At 40.2% G+C, this 24,053-nt stretch overlaps 1 protein-coding gene across 1 annotated transcript in view; it reads right to left on the bottom strand.

Annotated features, from left to right (window-relative positions):
- Sms (spermine synthase) overlaps positions 1-24,053 on the bottom strand; it is a 44,800-nt gene that overhangs the window by 11,526 nt on the left and 9,221 nt on the right. The window contains exons 2-7 of the mRNA XM_028772709.1: positions 11,402-11,522; positions 8,388-8,481; positions 7,803-7,867; positions 3,947-4,122; positions 2,718-2,872; positions 1,895-1,984 (exon numbers count right to left, since the gene is read on the bottom strand). Of these exons, the coding sequence (XP_028628542.1) occupies positions 1,895-1,984; positions 2,718-2,872; positions 3,947-4,122; positions 7,803-7,867; positions 8,388-8,481; positions 11,402-11,522 (701 nt within the window). The remainder of the gene's footprint in view (positions 1-1,894; positions 1,985-2,717; positions 2,873-3,946; positions 4,123-7,802; positions 7,868-8,387; positions 8,482-11,401; positions 11,523-24,053) is intronic.

Here is a 24,053-nt window from a genome sequence, read left to right as displayed (position 1 = left end):
GTCTGTGTTCTCCCAGACAAGGCTCCTACTCTGCTTGAGAGCTTCAGAATTCTCAGGAGAGAGAGAGGGGGGGGGAGGGGGGGAAGGAGGAGGAGGGGAGAGGGTGGGGGGAGGGAGGGAGGGGGAGGCAGGGAGGGGGGAGGGGAGGGGAGGGAGGGAGGGAGGGAGGGAGGGAGGGAGGGAGGGAGGGAGGGAGGGAGGGCTGGGGAGATGGCTCAGCAGTTAAGAGCGCTGACTGCTCTTCCAGAGGTCCTGAGTTCAATTCCCAGCAACCATATGGTGGCTCACAACCATCTGTAACGGGGTCCGATGTCCTCTTCTGGTGTGTCTGAAGACAGCAATGGTGTACTCACATACATAAAATAAGTAAATAAATAAATAAATCTAAAGAAAGAAGGAAGGAAGGAAGGAAGGAAGGAAGGAAGGAAGGAAGGAAGGAAGGAAGGAAGAGAGGGGGAAGAGAGACAGGGAGAGGAGGAAGAAGGAGAGGGAGAGAGGGAGAGGAAGAGGGAGAGGGCAGGGAAGGAAAGAAAAAATAAAATAAAAATTCCAGGCTCCCCCCGGTGGTTGCTCTTAAACACTAAACACTGCCACCCTCAAGAGCCTTTGAGTAGAAACAATATATGATTATACCAGGAGGCTTTAACACTATTAGTCACAAATTCTTTCAGTGCATGCAACTGCACACCAAAAGTCCCATGAAATACAGCCTTTTACCCTTGCTGCCCACATCTGTCACAGGGGGCTCATCAGACCACGTGCATGTGACCTAATAGTCATATCTCCCATTCCCACCATACCCCTACTAACGTCTAGATTGTCCTGCTGCTCCAGGTTTATGGCTCTGGTCACTCATTAATCTTTACAAGAAATCCACACAACAAGGTGACAGAATTCTGCACCCCTTCTACCCTACAACCTGGAATATATTCCCTTTAAACTCTGAGGTTCAGCTCTTCTCAATATAAAAAGATCTGCTAGTTATGGGGAGTGGGGATTAAGTGCAGCAGGCAAGGGGTCTGGCCCATTCTTTGTCAGCCATGGTAACTTTGAATTTAGTGTCAAGTTCAGCCCAAATTCTGCAGAGCTCAATTCCACCCTCCCCTTTAAAGCTACGGAACAAGATACACTCATTTTAATCTTTCTTGCCCTTTGGCCCATGAACCAACCAATATGCATTTTAAGGTGGATAGAACTCCTGCTCCAAATTAGCATGCATGTAACAAACTCAAATTTAAATGTGCATACATTAGGGAAGAAAGAAAGAAGATAATAGACATCCCAAAGTACAACACTCTTCCAAATTGCTTATAAATCTGGAGATGCACATTTCAGATTCTGTTCAATTAAGTATTTGCTTGGGCATCTTGCTCTAACAAGCTCTCATGTCTATGACAATGAAATATATGCATCTGCACACATCGGAGTAGCTGGCAACTTTCAAGCACAATACAATTTAGGACAGAAACAAACTGCTTATTTGCAACATTTTAATCAACTACACCTACCAATTAAAAATCTAAATTCTGTCTGAAAGACCAAGACTTTAAGACATTATTCAGAGTAGCAACAGAAGGTGGTAGATTCCACATCATTTTAAAAGTACATGACATCTTTTATATCAGAATTAATGTAGATCACTCAGTGGTAGTGGGTGCCTAGCATACAGAATGGCCAAATTTAATCCTCAATAACAAAAGTAACCTGATGAAAACTATACTGGGGGCTTCTTTCAATATCTGTATACTGTCTACTCTAAATATGAATAGATACTGAATTCACACAGAGACTATTTTCTGAACCAATTACAGCAAAAGGTACAGGTCTAATTGGTCACTTATTTAATTCTATTTTCAGTTCATTTAAAAGTATGCTACCAAGAAAACATAATTACCTGATAGCAATCTCCTTTAAGATTGTCTAAGACATCTCCACATGTTCTCCGCATGTATTTCTTACATCCATCAATTACCATTTGGTCAATGTCCGAAACAGGTTAAGGAGAATTTGAGTGTACCAAAGCATTCTGAAAGAGTAAGTCTTCTCTAAAATATAGAGGTTCAGACAAGCAAAGGTTTTACTGTAGCCATCTGAGGATCATAAAGTTAAAAGATGGATGTTATGGTGACTTTATTTTTACACTAAGGATGTTCAAGTTAAACTAGATTTTTTTTCCCCATGAAGTTGCTTAGGCAAGCCAGTTTGATAATTATTAAGCAGCAAATGGGACACCCAACAAGGATGCTCTCTAATTCACAATTATATTATTGTCTCTTCTCTACTGGCAGACACATACATACAAGGCTACTAGTTGTAAATTCAAACGTTTGTTCAAAGTCAATGTAACATGCCTGCCTTGAGTCTGTGGAAATACAGGAGTCTGAAAATGCCAAAGGAAGAAGGACCAAAGAAATTCATTTACCTTTTTATCTCTATCTATCTATCTATCTATCTATCTACCTACCATATGCTTTTTCTCATTTTTTAAAAACTTTGTAAGTATGTGTGTGCATGCTGTTATGAATATGCACCACACACATGCCTACTGCCTGAGAGAAAGCTAAAAGTGGCACAAGGTACACTGAAACTAGAGTTGCAGACAATTGTTGGTCACCAAGTAAATACCTGAAACAAAACTATGTCCTCTATTAAAAGCAGAAGTGCCCTGAGCCATGTCTCTAGTCACTGAAGTTGTTCTCTTACACAGTAAAGGATATCTCTACCATAGTGACCATCTTTGGTTTCAGTTTGACAATTTCACATAATATGCCTCCATCTCCACCTCCTAGAATCAGTACATCTTTGCCAGTGTAGTCTTCTTTACCATTGCCCATGATGGCCCGGGTATATGCCAAGTCACTCTCTGCCAAATCTAGAGAGGAAAAAAAGAGACCCAAATGATGACTCTAACCAAATATATAAATGACTCAACCTGCTAGAATCTAGCTTGCGATTAAAATTTTCCAACTTTTAAAAACTGTGTAATTTTTTTGGATTGAGCAGTTTTCACTAATTTAATGAATCTGACATACAGGACAAAAAAAGAACTAAGTTACTTAGATTGAAAATACAATCTTGGAGCTGGAGAGATGGCTCAGCAGTTAAGAGCACTAACTGCTCTTCCAGAGGTCTGGAGTTCAATTCCCAGCAACCACATGGTGGCTCACAACCATATGTAATGGGATCTGATACTCTCTCCTGGTGAGTCTGAAGAGAGCAATAGTACCCATATAAAATAAATAAATAAATCTTTAAGGCTGGGGAGTGGTGGTGCACGCCTTTAATCCCAGCACTTGGGAGGCAGAGGCAGGCGGATTTCTGAGTTTGAAGCCAGCCTGGTCTACAGAGTGAGTTCCAGGACAGCCAGGGCTACACAGAGAAACCCTGTCTCCAAAAACCAAAAACAAAAAAAAAAAAAAAAAAAAAAAAAAAAAAAAAAAAATTAAAAAAAAAAAAGAAAATACAATCTTGAGAATGTGCAGATAGTCTGAGTAATTTAAAAAAAAAAAAGGATACCTTTAAAGATGACAAGATATACCACCCGGGAGCTCCTTTCAAGATAATATTACAAACAAAATGAAGTAAGGTTAGATGAACTCACTGGTATTATCAGTGTTCTATGGTGTGTACCTGTGGGCTCACTTCAGTAGTCTGTGTACTTCAGTTAAAATTTTTCCATACTAAAATGCCGATTTTAAACAAGCAACTGTACTTTCTACTGAAAAACAATCCAACTATCTATCAAATAAAAATCTATTTCAAGACAAAGTTTAAACAAAAATCCAGACAAACCACGGGTTCATATAATTAATTAAGTGAATCTTCAAAGTTAGCAGTGTCAGAGTTAAGCTCAGACAAATCCAGACAACGGCATTTGTCAGGAAAGCAGTGGCCACCAACACATCGCCACCCTGTTAAGCAATCAGGGTAGGAGTGGAATACTTACTAACATCCCCGCTGAGGATGAGAATATTTCCAAACTGCTTTGAGTGTAGAATTTTAATGTTCTGATAGGGTGAATCTTCATCATACACCACTTCATCTATGTCATACTCAACCAGGCGCCCATCAGCTGTGGGCCAGTATCTGTCAATGGCCCCTCCTCGAACTATAGGTGGTAATCTGGAGAGGAATAGACAGGAATGAGCCTTTGAAGAACACTGCCTTACAAAAGGACCTGAGATGGAAAATATACAGAAGGCCATAAGGGACAAGAGAGATGGGTCAGTGCTTAGAGTGTATTCCTTCAGAAGACTCAAGTTTGGTTTCTGACTAGTGACTTGCCACTGCTGATAATTCCAGCTCTAGGGAAATATCTGGATCTCATTGCCCAGTACCTACACTCACATGTACAAGGAAAAAAAATGTACCCATGTGTTTGTTCCAAACAGATTCTTTAAAGGTGTATAACAATCCAAAACTTGAACATTTACAATCATGATAGTCTACAAAGTTGCAACGCTTGTACAAAATCATTTCTCTTAAAAGGAAAAAAAAAGACCTTTCTGGCATGTTTTAAAATTATTTTTTCCTAATGAAAACTTGAAGGAGAAAATGGGATCGATAGAGACACTTTTCAGTACATATCACTGAAGATGTGCAAAACCACACAGGCATTACTGCAGTTACAAGTTCCATTATCTAGTGCAGAATCCATCTTGAAGGGCCCTGAATAGTCCCGATTATGTCCTCCCATAGCTGTTATGCTTTTGAATAAAGTTTCAAGCACTGCATTTTCCTTTCCCTGTCCTTCTTAAACCCTCATTTCATTAAGATATTCTTGTTATTCTCTGTTTCATTTCTCTCTTAAGAGTCAAGATCAGATATCTGGCAGTCATATTTCCTGTGGATTTAGCTGAGATCCTCCTGATTTGGGCCAGGTTGGCAAACAGCATCCAGATAGATATCCCAGTGGGAATACAATGAGACTTGTACCCTTGCTGATGATTGAAGTAGATGCTACTGAGCTACAGTGGTAACTGCTGGAACTCTCTCCAAAATGTCCCTTTCACCCTTTGACACAAGTAAGTGGGCTGTTCTGTGGTCCCAGAAACAGAGTACTACACTAACAATTATTTACTAGTGGCAATAGGATTTAGGAGCTGTTTCTCTAAAGCAATAATTACTGAAAAGCTGACAAAATGACACTTCTCATTCCATGCTTTTGAAAATAATCAAGTATTTCTGATAGGGTGAATATAGCAGAACCTACCACCAGAGGGCACTAAATGACAAGGAAAAAAGGGGCTTGGTGAATGTAATCCTAAATCAATGAGAACACACTGCACAGCCAACAATGAATTGGTACTATGTACAACTATGCATATGGGTCAATAATGCTGGAACATACAACATCTGCTCAGTTCCCAGTCTCCTCTCACCTGCTTCCAATAGTACAGCCACAATCTGCTAACAAGTGAAGAAAACTTCTTCAGAAACACACTCACAACATACCTACACACACAGACATACACACAGACACACACACACAGACACACACACACACACAAATCTGTAAACTGCTCCAGAACCAAAGTAATTTCTGACAAATTCCTTTAATCCTAACATCTCCAGGTTTAACCACTTCATCTTTCCGGTGAATAAATTCATCTTTCAGAATGTTAGGCATGCCAGAGGTATTTTTCATACTACATAATGGCCTGGTTAGGAAAAACCCAGACAGCTGATGAACAAGACTGAGGGGAAGCCTCTTCCACCCCTAGGTGGGCTGAAGAGAGTAAAGGGAGCCTGGTGACTTTGACTAATCTCACTCAGAAAGCTATTTCACATTAATAATATTATTTAAAAAAAAAAAAAGATTTCTCTGCAGGTAAAGGGCTTGCAGCCATGCCTGATAACTTGAAAAAAAGTTTGATCTCTGGAAGCAATGTAAATGTGGAAGCAGAGACTAACTCTGCAAAGTTGTCCCTCTGACCGTCATACCAACCTACATGCATACATGCAAATACGTGTGTGTGCACACACACAAAATACATACATACATACATACATACATACATACATACATACAATTTAAAAGAGTTCCCACAACTGTTAAACACAAAGTCAAGGACGTCAGGAGAGGAAAGCCATCCTAGCTGACAGCCAGTTCTAACCAGGTATAAACAATGTCTACTCTCAACTGTCTCAACCCTGCCTCGGGTAATTTAAAGAGCTCTCTTCTCTACATTTTTAAAGCCTGGCAAAGAAACAAAGATCTCTAACAAGATGTGGAAAACATCAGCTTGATAAAGAGTTCAAAGCAGCACAAAGTATAACACCCTGAAGAGGGCTACCAGGAGACCCCATGCAACCCCACAAATCTTCCCTTGCTCAAAAATGAAACCTTGATTGTATGTAAATCAGGTTCATGAGTTCTTGGCCTGAAGTACACTGTATACATTGTGACAATTTTCTCCAAACTGAAACTTTAGATGAGGTTTATTTCCTTGTTCCTTCTCACTTGAAAACACAAAATAAATTTTCCTATAAATTCCATGGCTTCTTAGTCAAACGTCATATTAAATACCCACTACTCAAAAGAAAAGAATCATTTCAGATAATATCCCCCAAGTTAGCTGCTTTTTATTTACTCCCTGACAGTGTCATTTCCCAGACAGAAAACTCTTAACAATCCTTATCCTCTGATGGAGCACAATGACAAAGTGTCTACAACAAGGTAATCCCAGCTCCCATTCTTTCCATCTTTTTCTTATGAAGATATATAAAAATATATAACAAAGACAACGTTCGTGCTTTGATATAAAAATCTAAAGCTTTTTTGACCAGTCTCACCTAGCAAACTCCTCTACCAACCAAAGACTTCTTACTGAAGCCCAGAAATACATTTTCTGAACATTTGTGCATGTATACATGAGTGGAGAGGATCAGAATACAACCTGAACAAGTTGGGTTTTGCACACATTAGTTTTTTACTTCTACCACAGGGGCCCCAGGTATTTGACTCAAACTTGACAGCAAATGTTTTTACTCACTGAACCAGTTCCTCAGCCCCAGAAATACATTCAATTAACTCACACAAAGAAGCAGCGTTGATAAAAATCAGAGTGCATATGAGTGTGGACCAATTCATTTTTCCCAGAATGGGAACTTGTTCAATTCAGATGGATGCAGGTAAGGAAAATTGCAAGCAGGAAAAGAAGTGTCCAGAAAGTAGTGTGGGTGTGGACATAGCCAAGGACCACTAAACTGAAGCTTCATGGATTTAAAAAAAAAAAAAAATTCTGTGTCCTCAGACCTCAAATGTGGGGAAGATTCAAATGTGGGTTCTTTCCATTACTCTCAGTCTTCCCATTGCTCTTCCCTGCCTGACCACCTACAGGAGGTTAAATAATTACCTAGTTATCCTACATCTGCCCTGGAGCTTTCCTATGGGCTGATCAAACAAAGCAGTGTGAGTCATTAAGTGCTTAAACACCCTACCGTTGCCAATAAAGACTTCCCTATTCTGAAATCTACTGTGAGACAGAGAAAACAGTATTCTATTCTGATCAGCACATCAGTGATCTGAGGAAATACCCTCCAGGTCTGACTGTGCCTGGTTTTCTGCTTTACATAGCTCCAGCTTGTTGGAATTAGTGTCAACTTTCTGCCTCATTATAGCCAGCCCCCTGCATCAGGCTTGTTTTCATATGTTTTGGAGTGGAGTGAGAGGATGGTTTAGCTCAACATGTACACAGTAACAAGCATTGACTTTGATCTTTCGCCACATCTTCTGCAGACACTAAGACCAACAGTCTTTCTGGTTGTTTTACCAATTAAACAAATATTAAGAGACTTACCGCTTCACCCGCCCAGTACTGTCTTGACTCAATTCTTTCATTTTTTCTTCTATTTTGTTCAAAAGCTACAATTAAAAGAAATCAGTGGGCTTAGAATATAAACTTCACAGTACAACTAAATTACAGAGCAGAGGCATAAGGCTATGCTGACCACAGTGTGATATTGGCCTATACACATGCCCCATCATCATCCCTACTGGGACTTCTTGCCCTAGCCAAATTCCACACTCCCACACTACCTCTCCCTCTCATAGTGCTACCTGAACCACAGTCTGAATATCTGCAAAAATAACTAGGAAGAAAGCGAAAGGATGCTCCAGATGCAAAACTGTGCACGAAGTTTCAACATTCCCTCCAGTAGAAAGTGAAACCATTCCTTTCATTCGGGAAATTATTAAAAGGAAAGCTGACAGTCACGTTTCCAAATCAACTAAGGATTAATTCTTCTGTCAAACTTACATATAGAGAGGCAAGTCTAAATGTTAGCTAACTTGTTAGTGAGCATTCATTAAAATAACGAGACTTTAAGAACCGAAATAAAATACACAACATTTTGAAAAGGGAAAGAAAAAGTAAAAAACCAACGCTATCAGTTTCTTGTTTGCCTTGCACATCACTGTCGTAACTCTGAAGGTCCAGCAACACCAATCCATGTGGATAAATTCTCAAATTGGCAAAGCTACAAAAGAAAGTAGAGTTTTACTATTAGAAAGTGTTATCAGGACATTTCAAAGTGAAAAGGCAGCCCCAATCAACACTAAAACTCATAGTTCTTTTTCCCCTTCAATGGCAGTTAATTCTCTGGCTTTCTTTTCAATTCCAGTTTGGAGGTGGGAAGTTGGACATGGCCACTTGTGGAAGATTTAGAGTGGAAGGTCAAGTACTAAAGTTTTTAATACTACTTCTTAGGCCCTGAAGTTGATCTAAGTCTATATGACTGATTCATATTATCTAGGTCTATAAATTGATTCACAGTCTGACTTTGCACATGTGTATGAGTGTGTGTGTTGGGGGTGTATGCATAGGACAGGAGCCTCAGGCCAACTCCCAAGTACGAAAATTACAGGCACATGACACCCTGCTTTGGTACATGGTCGCTGACGGAGGACACAGATCCTCACCTCACAAGGTAAACATGGCTATCCCCTCACCCCACTTAAGCATGTCATTTTTAATTTGGGTTTTTGGTTTTCCTGAGCATGAGGCCTGCCATGGAGTGTGGTTGATATACCCAGTGTCATGCCATCAAAAGAAGTAATTTTCCTTCTCCCAGCAGGTGTTAATTACAAATAGCTTCTTGGCTAATTAGGGATGAGACTTTGAACCCTTTTACTGTTCTCCAGTGCTGGAATTTTGTCTGGCTTGAATTTCTTCTGGCACTTGATTTTTACAAAGGATCCCCAGGTGGTTGCGTCAAGTTTAGTTAACCAGGAGGAGGGGAAGATGGGGAAGGGCAAACTAGGCTGTCCCACCTAACCTTCAATGTTCTGAAGAGAGCCCAGCCATACTGACTGGAAGGCTAAGAATGGTGTACATTTTCAAAGTGCTGTCTAAGTAAGAAGAGGAAGAAAGTGTGACAGTAACCTTATGTGTATTGTTTAATCTCAAAACTTCCTTTGCACACAGGTCTCTCTTTTTTCCACTGGCCTCAGAAGTCACCTGAAGATATTATTTAGTCCTGAAGCACAGTTTTCCCACCTCCCACACATGCTTTCATTTTTATTCATTTTGCTTTCAGAAGCAATCTCTGAACAATTCTTGTCACTCAAAAGCTCCTTTCTCAAAAAGAAAAAGAATAATTCTAAGTGCTATGTATACAACTAAATTGTGGCTGGAAAAATAGCACAGCAGGAAAGAACACTATTCGCTCCTGGAGATGCCCTGAGTTCGACTCCCAACACCGACATGGCAGCTCACAACCATATGGCCTCCACTGTAGGCAGATACTACCTGCAAATGGGGTAAAGACACGCACACATGTAAAGTGTTAAATCTATAGAAATAAAGAACTTTTTTAAAATAAAAACTGAGGCAGGTAAAGCCTGGTTGCAGGAGCTCTTAGGAGATGGCTAAGATGAGGAATTTTTCACTTCTGGGTAAAGGAGCCTATCAGGCAGTAGTGTTTGATGACAAAGAAAGGGCTGTAGCAAAAACAGAGGGATGGGGCTGGAGAGATGGCTCAGTGGTTAAGAGCATTGACTGCTTTTCCAAAGGTCCTGAATTCAATTCACAGCAACCACATGGTGGCTCACAACCATCTGTAACGGGATCTGATGCTCTCTTCTGGTGTGTCTGAAAATAGCTACAGTGTACTCATACATAAAATAAACAAATCTTTAAAAAAAAAAAAGAGGGATGTGACAGTAACAGACAGAACAGTAACAGAGAGAGAATGAGTGAGGTCTACATGAGTCACTGGGCTGGAGGACAGCTGAGGGCCCTCTCTTCTGGGAGCCTCTTGTGTAACTGAAGTAGGGCAGGTGGATCCTGTTGAATTTAGGCCACCCTTAAGGAAGAAGTTATCGCTTTAGATAGGCAATCTCTAAACACAAACATGAAGTTGGCCACATAGGCAGACTACAAGTCTGGGCTTGTCCTATCTTTGAGAGACACCCCCATCCCCATCCCTAATTAGTTCTCTCTTCCGATTTCCTGTGGCATGTATTCTACTAATTATCCCATTTCCCACCTCTTTTAGAACCTCTTCCTCCTTTCTCATGATCCCCTTTCTAGTTTCATGACTGACAAACATAAATACATACACACACGTGTGTAATTTTAAATGCAGTTTCCACATGAAAGAAAACACACAGTATTCATCCTTCTGAGCTTGACTTGTTTTCATCCTTTGTTTTACTATAGTTTTTAGTAAAAGATAATCACTCCTAGCAATGCTCTAGCCAGCAGCAATGCAATCAGGGGCTTGTTAGAAATGCAACAGGAAAGGAGACTCTGACCCAGACCCATTGCAGTAGAAACTCATGTGTGTGTGTGTACTGGGGAGAGTGGGGCTCCAAAACTTTCATCTTAACCAACTTCAGATCATTGCCTGCCAGTGTCACACTGCTTCTGTTGCCAGGGGTCTTGCTTGGTCCTAGCCACACAGAAGAATCATTGGAGCTTTAAGAAAATACTGATGTCCAGGTCCAGCTGCCTTTCACTCTGGGGGAAATGCCTGGGCAAGGGAATTTTGTGAAAACACTTAATTCTAGCCACTTCTAAGAGATGTCAGAGAACTACCAACATCAACAGAAACCCAGGCATGTACAAGGTCCTGGTACCACATAAACCAGCCATGTTCCACCTGTCATCTCAGCACTCAGGAGTTCAAGGTCATCCTGGGTCATCCTGGGCTATATTTACCTTGTCAAAAAAGAAAGAGAAAAAAGAAATACTGTAGCCAAGCAATGGTGTTGCACTCTTTTTATCCCAGCACTTGGGAGGCAGAGGCAGGTGTATCTCTGTGAGCTCAAGTCCAGCATGGTCTACAGAACAGCCAAGACTACACACACAAAAACTGTCTCAAAGAAAAAAAAAATCTTAGATATCATCCCTAGTCCCAACTGTATTCCCATCTAAAATCCATGAGATAATCTTACCTGCCATTCTTGTTTGTGTAAGTTGCTAAATATCCATGGTCCTGCCAGGTATGCACGGACTCTGTCATCCCCTGCTCCTGAAAAATGGACTGAAGGCCTTTCAGAATGGCCTCACCATCAGCTGGAAGAGAAGAAATAAGGGAAGGTGATTAGAAAAAAGACATGCAGAAGAAAAGCTGAGGCCTGAGGTACAGAGTTTATGTGGAACACTTGCCTCTAAACACTTGGACCCTAGGTTCTATACCTAGTAACCACAAAACATTAAAATTAAATAAAAAAGCTAATATGACATAATTTGATGACTGAAATGCATAAGAACATCTAAATATTCTCCATGCTGTATGGAAAAGCTAAAAAGAACACCTAACTACCCCAATAAGAACATAAGAAATGACCAAATAGGTATGGCAAAGATACAGAGCAATAACCATTCAACAAAACCAGAAATTTCAAAAGGATGAGATTCCAGTTTAGGCTAAATAAAGTAAAGGGAACACACAGTCCTAGCAAGGGGATGTGAACAGATTATTGATGAGTCTCACTAATAACTTGGGAATTTTCATTTTATTGTTTAAATGCTTATAAAAGAAAACTTGCTGATACATAAATGAAAAATAGAAATTAAAAATTACACTGAGTGACATACTTGAAAACAGCAAAAACTGAACCACAGAAAGAGCTACTGGGCTGTATTTCCTCCTCTCCATCCTGCCCCCACCTCACAACTTGTCCCTCAAAGTAAAGCTTAAGGCAGCTCTCTGGAGGCTAAGACAGGATGATCTGCCAGGAATGCCAGCCTGGGCTACACTGTAAATTCCAGGCCAGCCTTGGCTACAGAGTAAAGCCTTGTCTCGATGAATCAACTCAGCATTCATTAACCTGTAACAGTCTCAGGCAAATAATCTTCAACAACATGGCAATTACTTAAAAGAGCAAAATTTAGTCTATACTTCTGCAATTATATCTACAAAGGAACTATTTCCTGATAAGGGTAAATGAAGAACCAATTCTGCAGACTGGCTCCTCTTGAAGGAACAAAAGAAGAAAGAAAAAGAAAAAAGAAATAGGCCTTTCCTTGGGTAAGTCTCTGCAGATATAATTGAATTACATATCACCAGATAAGAGTATCTAGACTAAGTGGGCCTTAAACCCAGTAACAGGTGTCCTTTTCAGAGACAGATGACACGGGGAGAAAGAAGGGCTAAGTAATCTGAAAGCCAAACTGCAAAAACTGACGTCACCTCAAAGATAAAGCTTCACATCAAAGAGAAAAGAAAGGCACAGAATCCACCCCATACACCCATCCAAACAAAACAGCTGGGAATACAAGCAGCAGCCCAATAAATCAATGGATTCTCTTCCTAGCATTCCCATCGGCAAACCCATTTAGTAAGAAACAATTCAGCTTCAATTTCTTCTGAAGTTGGTTTTAGGAAATTACAACAGAAGGTCTGAATTGCATCTCCAGAACTACAGCATTTAAGACAACCCACCTTAAAAGTACTTCTGGGGCCTGAAGAGATGGATCAGTAGGTAAAAGCACTGGCTATTCTTCTAGAGAACCAGAGTTCCATTCCCAGTACCCACATGGTGGCTCATAACCATCTGTAACTCCAGTCCCAGGTGGGAACTGATACCCTCTTCTGGCCTCTGTGAGCACTGCACGCACCGTGATGCACAGGCATGAAGGCAAAGGACCCATATACAGAAAAAATAAATAAATAAAACGTTTTTTTAAGTATCTTATAAAAAAAGTATTTTATTTGTAAACTTGATCATATGAACTAAAACCTGTCAAGTTCAGTTTGTATTTGGCACTGTAGCCTGATCAATCAGTCCACTGTGCAGGTGACTGAGTTAAGTACAGAACAGGAAGGAAAAGAACACCCAGAATAACAGAAGCTACGCTAAATGTGGAAGCCACTAGGTCATTATGCAGTCTTCCTTGGCTAGAGCAGATGTTTTTTGTTTTGAAGGTGTATAAAAGAAAAAATCATTCCTGGTAAATGGCCTTAAGGTTGTGCTCTTGTTGGCATGCTATAAAACAAAACAAATGAAGGGGGAAATCCAGCATTATCTTGGATGTGATGGGGCAGGCAATGTGATGGGCCAGGAACCTGGCCTGGGGAGCAAGTATAAACTCAGTTACCTTAGGCCAAGGAAATGGGATGCCTTAAATCTAATGCAAAGTTCTAGATTGCTGGCCAAATTCAGCAATGGGTTTTTCTCAATGGCACAATTAGCAGAAAGGCACTATATGAACTAAAAGCAGCCATCTGGCCAGTTTCAAGATAAATGACAAAGGGTAAAAAAGAAATCCAATTTGATATGTTACTAGTTTCTTCACTATAGGTATACCCTCTAATTCAGTAAAACCAGGCAGGTCAGAATGAATTTCTGGTAGGCCAATTCTTTAATTGTTCACATGCCCAGTGTGTTTGTGTGGCTCCTGATTACTGCGGGTATCTGAGTGTGCCAGCCCTGCCAGGAAGGTGTCTGTAGGGGGCTATTGGGATCATTCTATTTGCTTTACTGCCCCACTTCACTTTACATTCATTCTCTTCCTGATCTGGGGCCTGTCACATCATCCATGTTGGTTCCGGGCCCTAAAGACTCCAGAGGGGTGTGTAGGCTAAATGAGCCCTCTGATAGTTCTTTATAAAAATCAGCATGTAAGGGAAAAACTAAATCCAGAGCTCTGAGCTCCAGTTCACTTGTGTGGTGGCTTACTTGTCTTAATCTCAGGTGTTTAATAGATGCTGTGCAGATATATTTAGCCAGAATTTGGCTAAATTCACAATTCTTATTACTTTATCTCTGCATAGTTTCTAAACTATCTAGGTAAGTAGTGTTCAATCCTAAATGTACACTATGGGGAGTTATTAAATTATTATTATAAAATTATTAAAATTTCCAATACCATCTGTTTGAGGCCCTGAGTTCTAAACCTAGTACTAAGAAATAAAGAACCTCTACCCTGCATTTACAAGCTAGATACACTCAAGTTCAAAAACTTATAGAACATTCGCAGGGTGTGGATTTGATTAAAATGTATTATTTAAACATTTGAAATTTTCAATCAACAAAAATAAAGTCTACCATTAGTCCCAGCACTAGAGAAGTCTGAGGGTAGTCAGAGCCATTGAGATTCCATCTCAAAAAAACATTTTTTTTTTCAAAAAAAAAAAAGTCTAAACTCAACTAATTAGAGTGATTAGGTAATCCATGAAACACTCTAGAAAATACTTTGCAATTATTGAAAACCTGATCTTCATCTCTGTCTAGTATACAACATGTAACTTGGACCCCCTAAAAACTGGGTTTGCTCTATCAACATTCCTCAATACTCAAACTGGGGGTGGGAGTGACAATGTGTGAAGGGTTAACTTGTCCCTTTTCAGGACTTTAGCAACCTGAGCCATACCTAACAGATGTTAAGGATGCATGTCCCCTTGTCAAGGAAAAAGAATGCCCAGCAGTCTAGAGTTCTAAAAGCGGGAAAAAGAGGAGTAACCCTTTTGATTTTGAGAACTACTAGGTACTCTATACATGGTTAAACGAGAGTGAGATGGAAGTGTACCCAAATTCAACATAACAAAATAGGAGAAAATGTTAAGATCTGAGAGCTAAGAGATAAATGTACTTTTTGTTTGTTTTGAGGCAGGGTTTCTCTTTGTAGCCCTGACTGTCCTGGAACTTACTCTGTAGACCACCAGGCTGGCGTTTGCACTCACAGAGATCTCTCTGACTCTGCCTTCCAAATGCTGGGATTAACAGTATATGTTACCAACAGGCTTAAAACTTTTTTCTTTCTTTCTTTTTGTTTGTTTTTCTTTTTCTTTGAGACAGGGTTTCTCTGTGTAGCCCTGGCTGTCCTGGAATTCACTCTGTAGACCAGGCTGGCCTCAAACTCAGAAATCCACCTGCCTCTGCCTCCCAAGTGCTGGGATTAAAGGTGTGGGCCACCACTGCCTGGCTGTTTTTGTTTTTCAAGTCAGGGTTTCTCTGTGTGGCCCTGGCTATTCTGGATACAGCTCTGTAGAACTAAGTTGGCCTCGAACTCACAGAGATGGAGATCCACCTGTCTCTGCCTCCCTATTACCTTGTTATATTGTGCGACATTGAGATCTCAGCGTTTTATGAGAAATTCTACCAAATATGTTATAAATCTGCAGAGTGCTAGGATTAAAAGCATGTACCATCACTGCCTAACTGATAAATGTGCTTTGAAGTAGACAAAGTAATCCAAAATAGGCCAGTAAACTGCTACTTGGCAGTTCTTAGAAAACTCATTACTGGGAATGGAGAGATGGCTTGGGGATTAAGAATTACTGCTCTTGCAGAGGACCTAGGTTCAACTCCCAGCTCCCTCATAACCATCTGTATGTAACTCCAGTTCCAAGGGATCTGATACCCTCTTCTAGCCTATATGTACCCTGAAAGTACAAGTGCACAGACATGTGCAGGCAAAACATTTATACATATAAAATTAAAAAGAAAGAAAAAAATTTTTTTGGTTTTTTCAAGACAGGGTTTCTCTGTATAGGGCTGTCCTGGAACTCACTCTGTAGACCAGGCTGGCCTCGAACTCAGAAATCCGCCTGCCTCTGCCTCCCAAGTGCTGGGATTAAAGGAGTGTGCCACCACCGCCCAGCTAAAAAGAAAATGTTAAAAAGAAAAAGAAAACTCATTGCCATGGCTGGGCAAGAAACTTGGAATATATATAACCCCTGAATTATGACTAAGAAGCTTTCAAAGGCTCCAAAACACATTAACCATTCCCAGGGTAAATGTGTCCTTTGTCTAATGAACAATGCAATGCCCCATTTCAAAGCTACTACCTGCTTTCTTTACTTGAACATAACTTACATTGAATCACATGGTCCACATATACCACCACTACCAAAAAAAAAAAAGAAAAGAAAAAGGAGGAGGAGGAGGAGGAGAGAGGGGGAGGGAAGAGAGAGAGGGATAAAAGGAAGGAAGGAAGGAAGGAAGGAAGGAAGGAAGGAAGGGAGGGGGGGAGGGAGGGAGGGAGGGAGGGAGGGAGGGAGGGAGGGAGGAAGTAGGTAAGGGCACAATAGGAATGGAAGAAAGAAAAGCAATAGAGGGCTAAATGCCGCAGGCTGGGGAGAGAGATCAGTTATATAGCTATATAAGAATTGGTACAATCCCCAGAACTCATGTTTAAAAATAAAAGTCAGACATGGAGGAACACACTTATAATCCCAGTGCTGGGGAAGTAAAGGTAGAGCTAGGCAGATAACTGGGACTCACTAGCCAACCAGCCTAACATGAGCCCCAGGCCAGTGAGAGATTCTGCCTCAAAAAGAAAGGGAGACAGAACCTGAGGAATGATATTCAAGGGTAACCCCTGGCCTTCACACATACATGTATGTCCAAACGCTTGGGAGGTGAGGAAGGGCTAACTGTCATCTCTCCCTGCCTCGTTTTCTACCTGGGATCCATTTACAGGACTCTCTGAGAATCTCCTCCTCTGACCCTCGCTCCAGATGGCTGAAGGCCAAACCTATCTATGCTGCTGGACTCTACCTCCTGGGCAACTCTTCACACAGTTCCAATCTGAAATCACAATCAGGCTCATGATGTCTCTTCTTCTCATTACATAGGATGAGGCTCCATAATATCTAAATCTAAAATTCAAATTTCTCCAAAATGGGACCGTTTTTAAGCTCTGACATGATGACACTAACAAGCAGATATTTCAGCATTTGACCTCAGGTGACAGGTCAAGCCTTAAGTGTACTCAACATATTTTGTGAAATTATACTACTAAATTGAGGCTATATATAAACTGTATATGAAACACAAATAAGTAAATAGCTAGAAGACCATATATAGATGCTGTATTTAAACTTGTATCCCATTAGCAAATATGTAAATTAAAAAATAAAAAATATTTCATGTATAATCTGAAACACTTCTGAACTCAAGTATTTCAGGTATGGGATACGCTACCTGTACCACTGATCACTTAAGATGTCTTCAAAATGGTCCGCTACCAACCTTTTCCTACAAACCTCCACATGGCCTCTGCCCCAGGCAAACTCCAAGGCTAGAACACATCTCACTTAAAGACCTAACTTCCTCAAACCATAAAAAAGATCAGCTGCTTGTGCTGCCATGGGGTAAGCAACAGGTTAGCTGTAGACCTTTGGAGCCTAAAGAGACATACTGACGAAAAATCCAAGATGCTGATAAAGACAGGAAACGTTACAGTCCTGGTTCTTCTTTGCCTTTTAAGGCCAAAATATGTCTTATCAAACTTGAGTATACTAGATCCTGCCCTAGGGAACTTGGCGATTCTAACACATGATGGAGAGGAGCTTATTCCACCACTTGGGACTTAATGTATGGCTTTAAAATTTTCAAATTCAAAGAGTATTCTTAGTAAAACTATGGCCATGGACACACTGAATGACATGAGATATTTCTAAAGGTGTAAAACCTACTGTGTCTTGTGAACAAATCCTGTTTTTCATGCAGAGGCATGGGACTCCACAGCCAACTCAGCCAACCACCCTATGGGCAGTCTTAAAAGTCTCCTCTGTAAGAGGAAGAAATTGGAATTTTTTTTTGTCTGCACTGTTTTCTGATATTCAAACAGCACCTGGCTTCTGAAATAGGGGGGTGGTGACTTTCTATTCTGGTCAAGCAAATTTTTCAATTATGAAGCCTGGGAATTCCACACCACATCACTAATACCCCCACCAAACTGCTCTCCAACAGGAGGACTCAAGCTATTTAAGCTCCATGAGATGGAAACTGGAGTTTCCCCTCCCTCTCCCTCCCTCCCTCCCCCCCCCTCAACAGCTGCATGACAATTAATCACCCCAAACAGGGGCAGATGATTATTTGGTGCAATGTGACTCATAATAGCCAAAAAGCAGAAACATCTTAAATCTCCACCAAGTTATAAGTGGATAAGCAAAGCTATAAATGGATCTACATTCAACATGGATGGATCTCAAAAACATACTAAAAGAAAGACACCAGATACAATGGACTACAGAGCATATAATTCTATCTATATGATGTGGTAATAAAAGCTCACTCCAAAAGACAGAAAGTATATTAGCAACTACCAGAGCCTGGGAGGAATGATTGGTAAAGGAGGAACTGGGATGATGGCTAAGGAGTAACTGGTTTCTTTCTGAGGCAATGGAAATGTTCTAAAACTGACCACAGTGATGATCACAGAACTCTGTGAATATTATACTGAAAACTACCATAAAGCCAGGGAGCCATATACCAAGTTACAGCTGGAGATCTAATGGGGAAGGAACCTGACCCCAGCAATTCCAACAGGCTAAGCTTAGCCTACAAGGTCTTATTGTTCTAATAATCTAGGGTAACTGCAGGCTTACGTCAATGGCTCTTCTTAAAGGGGCATGGATAAGTTAGGTAGACAGATACTCCTTAGTGATTACTATGTTAGCAGAATCAAGCAGGAGTCTTACCTAAAGTAAAAAAGACAGGACATGAAATAATGACAGAGGTGCTAGGCTTTCACCTTGTTTTTTAGTTATCTTGTGGGCCCATGTGAAGACTACCATTAAGAAAACACAGTTTCTATGCTGGAAAGATAACTCAGTGGTTAAGGTCATTTACTGACGCTCCTCCAGAGCACCTGGATTTAGTTCCCAGCATCCACATCTAGCAACTTCCTATCACCTATATAATTCTAGCTCCAAGGGATTCCTATGCCTCCCTATGGCCTCCTTGGTTACCCAAAACACTCAAGCATGCGCACACATGCATAAATTTAAAAAAATTAAAACCTTTTAGAAATATAATTTGTGGTTATCTGTTACAATGTGACTTATAACTTAATAAAGAAGTCAGTCCTAATAAACCCAAAGAAATGAGCTGAGCCTTCTTATCCCTGTTTACTCAGAGATAACCAAGGCAAGACCTACAAAGTCTCTCTAACACAAATCCCCATTAGGCTCAGGCACAGCTGCAAGACACCAGGTAAAGAGCCTACAGGGTAGGTAGTGTTGTTCCATCCCTTCTCTTCATCCAACAGTAGATGGCAGTCTGCCAAGTTCTGGGGACAGTGTGAGGAGACCACAGGGCTGTTCCTCTGCAACTATCCTGCTGTCAACGCTCCTGCGGCCAGTCTTAGGCTACTGTTTAATCAGAGAGGAGATGTATAACTATACAGACCAGGACAATGAAATAAGCAATTTTAGGCCAGGCTTACTTCAGATCATGTTTTCTGATGTTCATAAAGAATACAACTGCTGGGCAGTGGTGGCACATCCCTTTAATCCCAGCACTTGGGAGGCAGAGGCAGGCGGATTTCTGAGTTCGAGGCCAGCCTGGTCTACAGAGTGAGTTCCAGGACGGCCAGGGATACTCAGAGAAACCTTGCCTCGAAAAAAACAAAAGAATACAACCAAGAAAAATTAACTTCAGAAAGAAAGAAGGAAAAAAAAAGACCAACTGAAGTTAGATTAATAACCATGCAACACCAACACAGAAATAACACTCAGATTTCTTTCAAGCAAACATGCATTAAGGAAGGTCAGATGGAAATGTTTAAGTACCAGCCACAATGACTATTTCTTAAAATTCACAATATATCAACTTATAACATAACGGAAATGTGCTGCTAATTTCCCTGCCATGCTGTCCCATTCCCATTACAACAGAAAACAGATGGGGCATTTCCAAGGACACATGGGGCCAGCTCCTACTACCTTCTCATAATATACCTACCCTAGAAGGTAAGAAATATAATTTGGCATACAATTCTAAGGCCTCTTTGGGTTGGAAACAAAATGCTAATCAAAGCTTATACCCCCTCTTTCCTGGTAAGACCAATTTTTTGTTGTAACTTCATAACTATAACTTTGCTACTGTTATAAATCATAATGTTAATATCTGATATGCAGGATATCTAATATGCAGCCCCTGTGAAAGGTGTTTGATGTGTTTGACCCCCAAAGGAGGGGACATGACTCACATGCTGAGAACCACTGGCTTAGGGGTACAAAATGCTTGCTGCCAAGCTTGATAATGAGTTGTTCCCAGAATCCACATGGTAAAAGACAATAGATTTCCTGGATGGCTCCTCTGACCCTGTTATACATGCTACACACGCCAAGACACGGTGCTGTCCCCATACATAAAAATAAATGCAATGTGTTTTAGAGCCCACCTACTTATGTCTGAATCCTGTTTTACCTTATGAAACCTGTTAACCTCTGCGTGCCTTGCTGCTCAGACTCTACTTCACTGCTGGGTTTGCTGGCAGTGGTGAAAACAGATATACCTTGCTCCCCTTAATGAAAGTAGTTCACTCTTTGCTGTCTTGTAGATGCCCCTTAATGAGTTGAGGAAGTTGGCTTCAATTCTCTATTCTTTTATCTTGAATAGGTGTAAATTTTTTTAAACTGATCTGCAGATTTTTTTAAGATTTATTTATTATTTTATTTATTTATGAGTACACTGTAGCTGTCTTCAGACACACCAGAAGAGGACATCGAATCTCATTATGGATGGTTGTGAGCCACCATGTGGTTGCTGGGATTTGAACTCAGGACCTCTGGAAGAGCAGTAAGTGCTCTTAACCGCTGAGCCATCTCTCCAGCCAGTAAATTTTTATTAAATTAACTTTTTCTGTCCTCATTCATTATGACAGTGTAAACTTTTATTTGGCCTATCAATATAGTGGATCAGATTTCTTTTTTTCTGATAGTTTCTTTTTTTTAATTATTGAAACATTCTTATAGAGCTAGATGAAGTTATTACTTGGTCATTTATGTAACTGCTTTTCTAAATTGCTCAATATTATTTCTTAAGGATTTGTCTACCAGTTTTGGAATATCTTTATCTGCTTTTGGTATTAGAATATTGCTGGCTTCATAAATTTGTGAGGCCTTCTCTGCTGTCTTCTAGAAGAGAATATGGCAACTTAGTTTTCTTTGAATGTCTGTTAGAACTCTTTAGTGAAACCTCGTAGCTTCAGGATTTCTTTGGCATTCTTAAAAATAGTTTTAAATTACATTTATCTATGTATTTATGTCAGAGAGAGATAAGAACATGCAGAGGTCAAAAGACAACATCTGGGAACTGTTTTCTACTATGTGGGTCTTCAGGAATGGAAGATGGTATTCACGCTTGGTGGCAAGTGACTTTACCTGCTGAGCCATCTCATCTGCCCTTGGAGTTTTCACACTACAAATTAAGTTTTCTTTAATTGTACAGTTATTAAGATACTGCCCTTTTCATACTGAGTAAACTATGACAGTTAGTGTTGCTGAAATATGCCCATTTCTTCTGCAAACTGTCAAATGTGTGTCTGTATCAGGTTTGTAGTATTTCCCTATTATTCTAGTGTCTGTGGGGTCTGTACCTTTTTTTGTTTGTTGGTTGGTTTGCTTTTTACCTAGTATGTTCCTGGTACAGGTTTTCTGACTTTTTTTTTCTTTGTCAGCCTTGCTGGTTTGTCATTTCCCTAATTTACTTTTTTTTTTTAATGAACATTTTTGTTTAAGTTTCCTCCCAGTCTATTGTTTTTTTTTCTTAAAGTTGGAACAAAGATTGGTGACTTAAGATTTTAAAATGGAGACTGTTGTTCCTCCTAAATATTCTCTGTCATGGGATAGGTTTTTACTAGTTCCAAGTGTTACTTTCATACACTCCATAAAAAGCAGGCATCTTAGGTGACTGATGGTTTTCTACAGCACTTAATAAGTTGCTAACTTAAATACAGGAAATTATGGTTATGTTATTTGAGCCTTAAGTTCACTTCTAAAAATTCAGATGTCAAATTAGAGCTAAATGTCTTTGTTGATTAAGACTTTGGAGCTAGAAAAGACCTTAGACCCAGGGGTCAGCAAATTAAAGTCCTTGGGCCAAATCCTGCTTAGCTGCTCTGCTCTAATCTGACCCTCCAGCTAAGCATTTTTAAACAGTTGTAAATTGTGGGTAAAGACACTCTGAGAACCTGGGACTTGGGACCTGAGTGGCCTGCACCACCTGAACACTTTACTGTGTGGACCTTTACAGAAAATGTTTCCATATTCCTCTGCCTTGAGGTCACAGAGAGCCAGGAAGTTTGACTGTCTGATTCTGAGTCATATGGAAACATTCTGAATACAGGTTCTCAGGCCCCTCACATGGCCCTTTTCCCATTTAGAATTTGTCACATCATATGGCCTGGTTTATGTTTAGATTGTTTTGACTTATGTCCTTTGTCTTCTCTCTACTGTTCTCCCACGACATTTGTATTTCTCTCAACTTCTAAGCTCTGAGGAAGGCACTTGGAGGTTCTCTGTGAAGGACCACACCCAAATGTGAATTTTGCTAATTGGAGGAGGCTCCTTGAAGGACAGTTCGAAGGAAAAAAAAAAGGATTTTTGCCATCACAAAGTATATATGTTTGAACTGTTTAATCTCCTCGCATGCTATTTCACTGTTGATTCACAGGCTGGCAAAGATAGACAGAAATCTTTGAATTGTTCATGAAAATACAAATAGCAATATTAGGGACCTGAGTTGTAAGGGATTCTGTCCAGTTAAAAGTTTGTACAGAGGCCAGGATGTCTTTAATCCCAGCATATGGGAGGCAGAAGCAGGCTGATCTCTTTGAGTTCTAATGCTAGTTTTGTCTATATAGAGCTCCAGACAAGTCAAAGCCACACAGTGAGAGCTTGTCAATACTTCTCCTCTCCCTCCTCCTAAGAGTAATAATAATAGTAGTAGTTTAATAATGTTAGTGGATAGAAAACTAGATAGCCATAGGTCTTAGGAAAGATTTCTAGAAGTGGCAATCTTGTATTTCTTCTCTTGTGGTACTGAACCATGGTACTTATGCATGCTGTATATGTGCTATGTCACTTGCTACCCCCGGCCTTTTCAGGGGAGGTGCTATTTATTTTAACACAAGTTAATCCTCAAGCCTCAGTTTACTAAATTACTGAGATTACAGGCATGCACCACCAAGCCTGGCCAACCCCACACATTTTTCTTGTGCCCCCTTTTTGGATGAAGCTAAAGGAAATGATTACTACTCTATCCCTTGAGCCAGCCTGAATGTGGCCTAATTATTTGTGATGAGGACATGAAGTGAAGTGGTGACTGAGGACCTTTTTTATACCTCACAAAGAAGATACCAATGTTGCTATAAACAGAAGGGGTGGCTATTTGATTAGGCCAGATATTTTTCTTTTAATGTTCTCTTCTGCTTTGGTTCATTTCATAGCTGTAGCCAGAGTTTACTCTTTTCTTCTTCTGAATGCATGCTGTTGAAACCAGTGTATCACAGGATGACTTGTGATCCTTGACTGAGTCCTTCCTAAAAGTGTCATATTGTTTATTCAGTGTCGAATACAGTAGTTCTCAACCTATGGGTCACATTTGAGGGTCAAATGACTCTTTCACAGGGGTCGCCTAAGGCCATCTGAAAACACAGATATTGTCATCACATTATGATAACATTATGTGATAACATTATGATTTATAACAGTAACAAAATTACAGTTATGAAGTAAGTAACAATGAAAAAAACTTTATGGTGGGGGGTCACCACAATATGAGAAACTGTATTAAAGGGTCACTACCACATTAAGAAGGTTGAGAACCTCTAGGTGATCTAGGCCAGCCTGGTCTATATAGTGAG

This window comes from Grammomys surdaster, unplaced genomic scaffold (genome assembly GCF_004785775.1).
Source record: "Grammomys surdaster isolate TR1022 unplaced genomic scaffold, NIH_TR_1.0 217, whole genome shotgun sequence".
NCBI classification, from domain to species: Eukaryota; Metazoa; Chordata; class Mammalia; order Rodentia; family Muridae; genus Grammomys; species Grammomys surdaster.
The sequence above is the reverse complement of the archived record's forward strand: the minus strand, read 5'-3'. Positions and strand labels throughout refer to the sequence as shown.